The 11,733-nt window shown below is 40.2% G+C and overlaps 1 protein-coding gene across 1 annotated transcript; it reads right to left on the bottom strand.

Annotated features, from left to right (window-relative positions):
* Positions 1 to 2,034: 2,034 nt before the first annotated feature.
* On the bottom strand, positions 2,035 to 10,908 carry LOC148361780 (neuronal pentraxin-1-like). The gene is made up of 5 exons (XM_088342560.1): positions 10,353 to 10,908; positions 8,972 to 9,179; positions 5,936 to 6,177; positions 4,663 to 4,842; positions 2,035 to 3,112 (listed from the first exon to the last, which is right to left on the bottom strand). The coding sequence occupies exons 1-5, from the start codon at positions 10,878 to 10,880 to the stop codon at positions 2,891 to 2,893; spliced, it is 1,380 nt and encodes a 459-aa protein (XP_088198686.1). The 5' UTR covers positions 10,881 to 10,908; the 3' UTR covers positions 2,035 to 2,890.
* Positions 10,909 to 11,733: the final 825 nt, after the last annotated feature.

Here is an 11,733-nt window from a genome sequence, read left to right as displayed (position 1 = left end):
GATTTGGATTATGTGGCTAAGTGACAGCTAATGGTCATTACTAGGCTTGTTTTTCATTTAAAAGAACAAATCTTTTCAGCGACCGTGATTAAACAGATGATTACTTAAGATGTTTCTTTATTATCTCCCTTTATTTCATAAGTCAAGTTGACTTCATCCATCATAGTGGACAACCAATCATATTACAGCAGGGGTTTCTGATGTGGTGCCCCCCAGGGACAACTGAGGTGCCCGCTGACATATTCTAAAAATAGCTCACCAGTCCTGGTTATTGTGATTTTCTAGTAAAATGTTGTTGTTTTTTAGTGGTTGACTGCGTCTATTTAACCATATTTCCAAAATGTACCTTGTAATAACATATAGAATACATTATTTTCTTTTTTTGGAGTAGTTTTAACTAGCATCTCTTTCAAAAGCTTTTGTATGTGAAGGATTGTTATTTGGAGTTTTGAAAAAAACCTGCTAAAATAAATGTTAAATTTCCACTTGAATAGTTTTTTCTGTATTTTCACCTACGAATTAGAGCTTGAATAGTAATGTCTTAAAAACCAACATTTTTTATCAATCATGATACTCATTCTTTTGGGGAAAATTCATTTATCCCCAGTACAGGTGTATTAGAATTTCTCACACTGCTGCCGATTGAGCTGGGATCCGGCTCATCTCTAAAGCGCCGGATGATTAAATAATAAACATATTCAATAGAGGCCAGCACGGCAGCGCAGTGAATAACTCGTGTGCAGCACAGTTTCGATGTCATGAAATCGAACCTTCCTGCGTGAAGTTTGCATGTTCTCCTCGTGCTTGCGTGGGTTTCCTCAGGGCACTCCGGTTTCCTCCCACATTCCAAAAACATGCATGTCAGGTTAATTGGCCGGTCCAAATTGTCCCTAGGTGTGAATGAGCGAGCGAATTATCTGTCCCTGTGTGCCGTGCGACTGACTGGTAACCAGTTCAGGGTGTCCCCTGCCCACTGCCCGAAGATAGCTGGGATGGACTCCAGCACCCCCGCGACCCTACTGAGGATAAGCGGTGCAGATAATGGATAGTGGATATTCATATTATACAGAATCCCTCCAAAGATGAAATTAATATCCAAGTCTTTTCCAGGCTTGGGAATGTCAAACGCTAGTATGTTAAATGTGGTAGGTAGAATCTTTAATATGCTAGCGGTCGAACATAAATATAAAAGTTCCATTGTGTGATAGTGTGACCGTGCATTTTTTGCTCCGTGAAATGGAGAGCATCATTTACACACTTAAAGTGACACAAATTTACACCTCTTAGTTGTTTCAAAAAATTTGTTGAAAAAAATATTATTTTGAATAATAATGAAAATACATGAACTATTATTTAAACATGTATTTTTAAAAATACTGGTAACTTTGAATTTATTTTACACAACATGAGGCTTATCTAGAGGGATAAGCCTGCTGCTAAGGGTACCCCTCTCCCCCCCAAAAAAAAATAAAAATCTTGTGAAAGGCGAGGCAAAAAGTGAAAAACACTAAATGGAGTCTCCATAGTTTGTATTCTTTTTGTGCTTTTTAACACTTGTTTTCTGTTGCACTACACAATACACCGACACCTAGTGGTCAAATATAGCACAGTGTCCCTTTAAGAATGATAATGAATACATTATTTGTAAATTATCATATTTTTCATGAAATAACAAAGATGAAGTTGCAAATCTACTTCATTTATGGAAAATGAGAAACGATACAATTAGTTCAAATAGTGTTCTTTCTATTACCTTTGGAAGTAGCAAAATTTAAACTCACATTTGGTCAATTATGAGGTTTAATTTGTTTGTTATGACCAACTGTAAGAACTGTCCTATCCTTGTTCATTTTTTAATTTTTGTTCATGCTCAGTGAGTGCCTTTATTTCTGTTTCTGCATACAATTGTTGACCCAATAGCCACCTTCCAAAAAATTAAAAAGATAAAGAGCAATGTGCTGCTGTTTTCCTTCCCCTAATGCTCATTATTCTACTCCAGATTGGTTTACGACACACAAGACTAAGCAGCAGATATGCGATGTGACAATAAGTATCCCAATTTTATTACAAAAATTAAATTATTCATCTCTCAGTTTTGCCATGCTTTTAGCATATAACAATGCAGTATAAAACCCACACCCAAAGATAATAAAGCAGATTTTGACATTGCTTTCACAGCACTCCGCCATTCATGCTCTTACTATACAGATACCGTAACATTCCTAATACAGAGCAGTACAAACACCTGCCAAAACACGTGTCAAATAACGACTCCAGACACTAAAATACAACTGAAGAAACTCAAAAATGACCAACACGAAATTTGCAACCGAAAACATTGTGTTTGTGTGTGTGTGCTGGATATTTGTAGCAGCCCAAGGCACCCAGGCTTTGTAACTATGTTGGCAAGTCGGCAACTTTCTTTACAGAAACGCGTGAAGCAAATGACACGTAGGAACTGAACCAACTCAGCCCCGTTCGTACTCCTTCAGTCAGTCACAGTGCAAATTCCGGAGGGGGCAACAGAGAAGAAAAAAAACGAGCCTCTGATTAATATGTGGCACTTTTTGTCATTCCTCGCCTGGTTGCTGAATTGTCCAAAAGTGGATGCTTCAAAGTGCAACTCTCAGACCAAAAACCTAAAAAAAAATATAGGCTTCACAATCGAATATCTCATAACATAACAAAAACAGGTTCAATCCTCTCCCTCCTGTGCCCCCCTCCCATCCAGGAGGAATATTATTGTTCAGCATAAAAATATTTGTAAATGGCAGAAATCCCAGATAAAAGCTTAGAACTCAAACCAATATAGAACGTCCTCTTATGAACATCAAATGAAGACTAGAACAACGGAAAAACGGAAAGGGTGTCTCTGTGGCGGGGATTCAGTTCAGTTGGCCGAACGACACGGCTCGAAGGACCATTTGGTCGCTCCTCCAAAAATTTCAATGTTGCTCTCCATCCAAGAGAAAACATTACCGGCTGGCGCTTTACTGTTGCAGGTTGCCAGGTTGTAGATTTCGGTGATGGAAAGTTTCCTGCTCCAGATGTTCAGGTTTGCTAACTCACCAACGAAGGCTTGTGTCGCGTCGAAGCCTCCTCCCAGTGTATCCTGCGCAAAGGGAAATCGCTTTCAGACACAAATACATGAAGATATTTTGCTTTAAGTAATCCTTTTTTACAATTTGTCCTTTTTTTGTCATTCAGCGAGTGGATCCAATCCCAACACAACATCGGATAAGATTACAGGCCGGACTTTGTCTCAGCTCACCACAGAAGATAAAACCGCTTTAAAGCACTGCATGGATGGATATTATACACAATTTGAATTATTTTTGCCCTCATTTTTTACAACCATTATTGTCTGCTCTTTTGTTGCTGTTTGTGATCAAACATGAGATATTTAAAATTAAAAGACAATTCCGTCCAATAATGAATTCTTTAAAAAAAAAAAAATATATATATATATATATCTTACAGTAAATGTTCGTTGTTTTGTTCCTTTGTATTTTTCTTTGAGTTTTTTGACGGGGTTATGCATCAAAAGTACGACTGTTAGTATTGATTTCAGTCTCATGGTACAATTTACTTCGCAATTCACACACACGCGCACACAGAGTCAGCCATGCAAGGCTACCTGCTTATGGGGGGCATTAGGGGTTCAGTGACTTGGTCCCAAGACGAGCGCTCTACCTCTTTAGCTACAGCCGTATTGTTATGCTACATTTTATAAATCAGTACAGTGGTTAGCACTTTTTCCTAGCACGCGAAAGTTCCCTGGTTCAATACCGTGTGGGAACATGTTGCCGTGGAGAGGGATAGGCACTCATAGGTTGTATTTGCCCAAGGCACACCACAGGAAATGATGCACCTACGACCCTAGTGGTTAAAGGATCCAACCAACCAGCCAACCAACTATTTAGTACTAATCTGTGGCCAGTAGCAATGAATAAGAAAAGAACTTGAAGAAGTGGACTATTCAAATTGACTATCATTATTTGAGTCTCTTTGACTGATCTTATCTAATGGGTCAATAAAACAACCCCTCAAATTAGGTTTTATTTCCATTAAAGGTGGAGTTTGAGGTGTCATTAAAAAGTTGAAAATATAGTTTTCCATATCAAGGATGTGTTAACAATGCCCAACTGAGTTCAAAGAGCCCTTATATTTTTCCCACCACACCTATATGCTTTCATCTTACTTTTAGAGAAGCTGTTTGGACCACAGAAAACATAAGTTAGGAGGAAAAGGGGGGATAGGAAAGTGACTGCAGTTGTTGTTAGTATAGAATTAAAATAGTGAGAGTAAGAAAAGGCCTGTTTCAAGTACCGTCTAAACGTCAACCCACGCCGCCAGAGAGATATTTGAGGGCATCTAAGAAATGCATGTACTTGCACATGCAACATAAGGAGCTTGACAGAGGTTGCAATGATGACTCAAGCCAGAAGATGGCATCAGTAGGCTAAAAAATCCCGTAAACCAGCTTTACAATTACTTAAAAAAAAAGCTCAATGTATTTAAAATATAAATGTAGGATTGAACAACCTAATACATCTATTAGTTAAAATGGCATCAAGTGCCCAATTTTGGATGCCCTGGATTCACACTGAAAGTGATACTCAAATGCATCTCTTTTCCATGGCAACATCTGTGCCCACTTACCTGTTCCTGTCCTAGGACGAGCACCCCCTCCGGTTTTATGGGGTGGTACGGAGCCAGATTTTCCCCGCTGCCCCTCATCACCCCGTCCTGAAAGGCCTCCCACATCCCGTCTCGGGTGGTCCACGTGATGCAGAGGTGATGCCATTTGCCGTCATTGATAAGGAACGGCAGCTTTGCAACCTGCGGTCAACACATTCCGTTAGTATCCTCCGGTAGAGGGCCGTCAGGGCCTGTGAGGCCCTCTCTGCTGGCCTGAAAATATCTGGATCATGTGATGTTGATTATATTTTGTCCATGAATACTTATTAAATAATTTCAAATTGTAGGTCATCTTCCTTTAATTGCTATCCCCCCTGGTTGGGCGCTCCCAGATGTGTGATTTCATATTCAAGCATTAGCCCAATGACACTTCAGCCATTACTTGTTGCCAGGATAAGAAATCTGCCCAGAGGCCTATACAAGCAGATCTGAAGGTGTCTGTGGGGTGTCTGTAACGTTGTAGGTTTAGCTAATCAATTTTAGAGCTGGTGACACTAATGCCTGCTAAAAGGCGTAAGGATATGCCAGCTAGGGGGCGGTAATGCACCAGAATGATCGCGCGAGGTCTAACATGTGTTGATTTTATCGGGTTTTTGTCAACCCACAATGACTCAATGAGGAGAAGAAATGGATTTGATCGCATATTTACAGTCAAGGCCATTCCAGGAGAAGACCCGAAATTTCAGATTTGATTTGTGAGGACTCGGTTGACTCCTTTCCCTGCGGTGCACCTGCTACTTTGGGTCTGCCGAACGTGTCTTAGCGCCTGCAATGCGGACTGTGCGAGGGAAGGGACGCAAAGGGTCGCACGCCACGCAGACACGCCTCAAGTAAACTATGTCTTTTGTAACAAAATCTAACTTAAAAATGATTGTATAAATGTTTACTGTACATCATTAAAATGTAATTGTCTGCAGAGGTTACATTAACCAATAATTTGTTTGTTATTTCGACCATGAAGAGCAGCAGTACGTCCTCATCGAGACAAAGAGAACAATGACGGGTGGATAATTAAAATAAACAAGTCAGCGATAGAGAAGCCCGGCCCGCCTTCAACGTACTGATTGAAATTTTAGGACAGACGCGAGCCGAAATTCGAGTCAGCCTCGAGCTTTAGATCTTACTTCGGCTGAAGGTCTATGTGTCAAATGTCTAACACTGTTATCCCGATTCTAAACGATTGGTTCACATCGGATTCACTGTCATCTTTCTCACTTTTGGGTCGATTACGCACCTTGTCGTTTATGAGAATCTCCATCGGGTTGTTCCCCCACTCAATCAGAACCATCTCGTTGGCCTGACCCGGGACGGCATAAGAGAAGGGCGTCCCAACCCCTGGCGAAGCGTTCGACTTGATCCAAAGACAGACGGTAAACGAATACATCTCGGGAAGACTCCTCTTAGCCTTGGCGTACATGTAGTTGGTTCTCAGGGGGAAGGTCAGCTGGAACTTATCCGTAGGCCTGTTTTCTTTTCCTGCGTAATGAGAATCGTGTCAGGTTCGCCTCTGCTCCTTCAGGGAATTATTTTGTGTTTTAGAGATTAGAAAAAGGATGGCGCAACATGAATCAACATTTGTGTTGCACATGAACCAACATCGAAGACTTGGATTGAATTCGTTGAAGCTAAATTGGAGAAAGACCAATGAAATGTGTTATTTTTCTGTTTTTCGCACCACAGTATAAGACTATTTAGGATTTTTTTTTATTATAACTGTCGTACTCATGCATGGAGGACTATACATGCTATTTTGTTAACTTCATGCAAAAATGCCACTACTTATCTATTTCTTTAAGTTTTTTTAATACATGTGAAGTTGGAAGACTGTTTCAGTTATTCATCTTTGTATTAATTGTTTGATATTGGAATTATTAATATTCTAGGTTCCACAATTTTACTCTTTACATGACTTTTACAACATTTTTTAACTAATGTGTAATCATGGCCGTACTGACATACTGTAAGGCAATTATTGCATACGATATCTTATTAAAATCTCGTATTTCTTTCGTTAATGTTTCCTATGAATTCCTCAGATGTTGGTGAGGCCATTATAGCATGACAAATATTTAAACAGTAAGACAACTATCACTCGGAAAATTTGTGTGAATTAGTGATTAGTGATTATTTTGACAAACTTATTATGTCGTAACAATACAAATCAATTAGTGATTTAAAAAAAAATAAGGATAATAAAGTGGAACTATTGTTCTGAACATTTTTACTCTTTTCTATTAAAAAATTATTGTCAGTAATTTCATTTTAACATGAGGTTAACAATATTAATAAATACATGAATTTAAAATGACAAGTCAACATAAGAATATGATTAAAATTAAAATCCAGAAGATCATAACAAATAACGATTCTCTGTTGACTAATTTGTGGACACTCTGGAACTCATTGCCGCCTGACCTCCGAAATTCTGCGACCCTGTCCACCTTCAAATCCGGACTCAAAACTCACCTCTTTAGACTTGCCTATTGTTGACCATGTGCCTCACATTCCGCCCCTTTGAACTATAATGTGTTTTATTGGCTCTTCATTATATGCTTGTTTTACTCCTCGTTTATTGTTGTGTCCTACTCATATGTACAGCGACCTTGGGTGTCCTGAAAGGCGCTTCAAAATACAATGTATTGTTATTATTATTATATTATATCACAGAGTACTCCAGCCAACTTGCGCTGGATGTGTACAGTATATCATTGCGAAATGGTCAGCCAACCAACTGGCAAATACATCAGCCCAAGACACAATTTTCTCATTTGAAAAATATTTAATGATGCATATCATATTGTCAACATATTATTTGTGTATTTTATATATTCTTTGACTGTGTGATCAAAATGTGGGTCTGATATGGTGGCTCAATTATTTAAAACAGGGATCACCAACCTTTTCGAAGCTGAGAGCTACTTTTTGTTACTGATTAGCCCAAAGGGCAACTAATTTGATATAATTTTTTCAAAGTAATAACTTATCATGTTATTACTATATTGTTACTATATGTCACCAGGTTATAATTATAAGAGTTAAAATAGGCTCTGTCAATCGACTTGACTTGACTTGACTTAAAACACTGGTGACCCGTTTTTAAAATCTGTCTGCAGGCTACTCAGGTGTTCTTCGGGGGCACCACACCACAGACCCCTGTTTTGAAACCTCTGAAATCCCCTATCCAATTAAGTCTTAAAGTGCCAGTGCGTTTTCATCTCATCTCATCTCATCTCATTAGCTGCACCGCTTATCCTCAGTAGGGTCGCGGGGGTGCTGGAGCCCATCCCAGCAATCATCGGGCAGTGGGCAGGGGACACCCTGAACTGGTTGCCAGCCAATCGCAGGGCACACACAGGGACAGACAACTCGCTCGCTTATTAACACCTATCAATTATGATAACATTTAAATCAGAATATTTAGCTAAAGGCTTTTTTTAAGTCCGTTTTTATCAGTTGAATGTCTGTTTGAAGGCCGTTTTTAGTAGTTGAATGTTCCTTTTTTTTAATTGAATTATGGCACTCCTGAGCTTCCGTGGTAGTGTACTCTCACCATAATACACCAGAGCCTCTACAGACCCCGCTGATATGCCACAGGTGACACTAGCCGAGCGATAGGGAGGGGTAGTGGGACGAGAGTGGTGCTAGGAATCAAATGGATTGAACCATTTCAAGGCAGTGGGGTATTTCTGACACTGCATTGTTCACATTTTTGTTTTGTTTTACTCTTTTTATATTTTAGCTATTGTTTTTCATTATATTTAAGCCCATCCTGCCCTTTTTTAAGGGAAAGAGTTTTTGAAATGCTATACAGTAATTTTAAAAAACACCCATGGGTCACACTGAAACCGCTTGGCATGTTTATATGGTAGTTAATGTAGTTTTGCTTGGATTTTATATCAATATTGCTTTTTTTTAAATAAATGATGTGTTTTTACCACTAAGAGGCGCTAAATAATACATACTGTCCCTTTAGGTTTTTTCACTCCTTTGTTTTTGCAAGTCACACTGTCACCGTTTGGCTGCGACACCTCAAAAGGCAAAAGGGCAAAGTCGTCTTAAGATATGCAAAGCAATGCAGCTCTCGTTCCTCTTTGTGCACGCGAGGTGCGATAGATGCTGCAGCAAGCACGCAAGGGAAATTGAATTAAACACTAAAGCAAAACAAAAAAGACACATTTGAATCCACATGCTTCACAAAGGATACAGGTTTTGTAAAATGACTTTCATGACGTTCCCCTACTTTGTTGCAGATCCCACGTGCGCTACGCACCTTTCTCCAAGTCTGTGATGCGGTGGTGCAGAGAAGTGAGCGAAGACTCCACTTGGTTTCTTTGCTCGCTATCGTTTCTGGAACCGCTTTTGGTTTCTTCTAATGTGTTGACTCGAGATAGAACTTGCTTTTCCATGTCATCTATCTTGTTTTGGAGGAGATCCTTAAGGCTGTTCGCCTGCATCGTGTTATTCCCTCGGCTGTATTGCTGCAGCGCACGCAAAAAGAAATGGGTGCGTTTTAGGGACAAGTGAAAATCGATATTTTTAAATTAGGTGACTTTGCATAAGTATGTTAATTTAATTTAAGAACTCGTCATCGTTTTCACGCATGTGCATTAACTACCAGTTCAACCTATATGCAAAATGTGAAACCTCATCCACAATTATCTATAGATGCGTCAAAGCGATTACTTATTAGTTGGAGATTGTAGGGTATCAAGTCAATTCACATTGAAAGTTACTCTACTGTTAAATGGTCACCTCTATAAATGTAATACTAATAAGCATTAAACCGCTATGAAAATGGTATAAATGTTCGATTCCCGGCTTCTCAGAGTTAAATGTCAAAGTGTCCTTGGGCAAGACACTGAACCCCTAATGCTCCCGATAAGAAATAGGTGCCTTGCATGAATGCAATGAACTGGTAAGTGTGAAGTACATTGTAAAGCGCTTTGAGGGGGGCTTCAGTGACTTGAAAAGCGCTATATAAATGCAGACCATTTACCAAACCTTCTATATCTACTAAACCGTCTCTATCGACCAAACTGTATGTACCAATCTACCAATCTATCCATCCATCCATCCATCCATCCATCCATCCATCCATCCATCCATCTCTCTCTCTCTCTCTCTCTCTCTCTCTCTCTCTCTCTCTCTCTCTCTCTCTCTCTCTCTCTCTCTCTCTCTCTCTCTCTCTCTCTCTCTCTCTCTCTATCTATCTATCTATCTACGTAATACCTACCTACCTACCTACCTACCTACGCATTATCAATTTCTATGTCTATCTTTTTATCAATCTCTATCTTTTTATTCATCCATATCTCTCCAGCTCTCTCTCACTCACTACATCTGTATCTCTCTATCTCTATCTTTTTATCAAGATCTCTCCCCCCAACCATCTCTCCCTCTCTCTCTCTCTCTCTCTCTCTCTCTGTCTCTTTCTCTATTCTATTATCTCATCTCATTAGCTGTACCGCTTATCCTTATTAGGGTCGCGGGGAGGGGGGGGTGCTGGAGCCCATTCCAGTCATCTCCGGGCAGTGGGCAGGGGACACCCTGAACTGGTTGCCAGCCAATCGCATATATATTATTTTTTATTCTATTCTATTCTATTTTTTTTCTATTCCATTCTATCAAGCAGATTGTCAGAGCTTGCCTACCTCCAGGTTCTCCAGCCTTTGCTTGAGAGTTTGTAAAGTGTGTCCTAGCTGGGCAAGTGTCTCGGCCGTGCCCCTTGAAATATCCCCCATGGTGTTCTTGGCTCCCGGTCGCCTTCCACCGGGTCCTGCTGGTAAACTCTGACTCTCGCAGCGACTCAACTTGGACGTTAGTTCTCTGATTGTCTCCTTTTGGTTCATGATGGTTTCCTTCTGCTGCAGAACGGTTTCTCGCAGCTGCATAACGGTGGTCTTCAGGTCCTCGGCAGGTCCGCTGTTCTGCATAGTAGCGGCACACAAGTCCACGTCCTTGGGCACCGACGTGCAAATAAATTGCGTCTGTCCCGAGTCTTGCGCGGTGCTTTCTGCGGCAGCCAAGCAACAAAAGAGAAAAACTTTCCACGGGAGTCGCTCCATGTTTCCCCTCGCGTCACTGTCGATGTTCAGCACCTCGGAGCTGTTCACTGGAGCTTGGAGCCGCAGCAAGCAGCGCGCGCTTTTATAGCGCGCTTGACGCAGCCTCCCATTCATGGCAGATCGGAGAGTCCAGCCCTTTCTTTTAAGTCGTGCGCGATGCGTGGAAGGCGTGCCCACGCGCTAGATGTCAGTGCCAAGTTACTCTCAGCCATGCGTTTGCTCAAAGCAAATATAATAATAATAAAGAGGGAGAACATTTCAAAGAACCCTGAAGCTATTTAATTCATTCGACTCAGTGTGCTAAGAAGGGATATTTGATATCACATTTTTTTTCTGAAGAATATGAATAAAACTAAATGTATTTGTAAAACACCTATTAGGCAATACGTTGCCTCTCAATGTGATACATAAAAACATTCAGCATACAATAACAGTGAAACAATAAAATCCTCACCTAACAAGCCCCCCCCCCCCCAAAAAAAAAAAAACAACCTAATACACAGACAAACACGATGGTTGAAATGTGTTAAAAACCAAATGAATAGTCATATAAATGAATTTAATTTGTGACAGAATAATAACCATTTGAGAAAAAGGACCTGAGGGATGCTTATTCACCCAATAGGGATGGCAGCAGATGGCCCCAGGATTTCTAGCCATTGAACCTCACCCCGTCATTTTCAAATCGTATATGCCGCATAACAATTTTTTCACCGGTATTCAAAAGAATGTCTTATTTTTTTGAACCAATCTTGTCTTCATTCGACCCTAATCTAACTCTAACTATTTCGGTCACCAGTAGAAGATGTCAATGTCATCGTAGATTGCTTCTTGCTAATAAAGACATTTGAATCAAAAAGTTCATTTAGGCAAGACAGCTCTCCAATGGTGAAAGAGATTTTTAAGTTTTCCCCTGCCTTTCTTTAATGCCAACAGGGAGTGTTAGAGTAGCAGAGTATACAAAGAC

Source organism: Urocampus carinirostris, chromosome 8 (genome assembly GCF_059441175.1).
Source record: "Urocampus carinirostris isolate Australia breed hairy pipefish chromosome 8, RoL_Ucar_1.0, whole genome shotgun sequence".
Lineage (NCBI taxonomy): Eukaryota > Metazoa > Chordata > Actinopteri > Syngnathiformes > Syngnathidae > Urocampus > Urocampus carinirostris.
Note: the sequence above shows the minus strand (reverse complement) of the source record. Positions and strands in the feature narration are given on the sequence as shown.

Excerpts from the sequence above, each read along its gene's own strand:
- LOC148361780 (XM_088342560.1), bottom strand. The coding sequence starts at position 10,880 with ATGAATGGGAGGCTGCGTCAAGCGCGCTATAAAAGCGCGCGCTGCTTG. Across the intron at positions 6,178-8,971 it reads CATCACAGACTTGGAGAAAG|GAAAAGAAAACAGGCCTACG; the intron begins GTGCGTAGCGCA and ends CTCATTACGCAG. Across the intron at positions 4,843-5,935 it reads AGATTCTCATAAACGACAAG|GTTGCAAAGCTGCCGTTCCT; the intron begins GTGCGTAATCGA and ends TGTTGACCGCAG.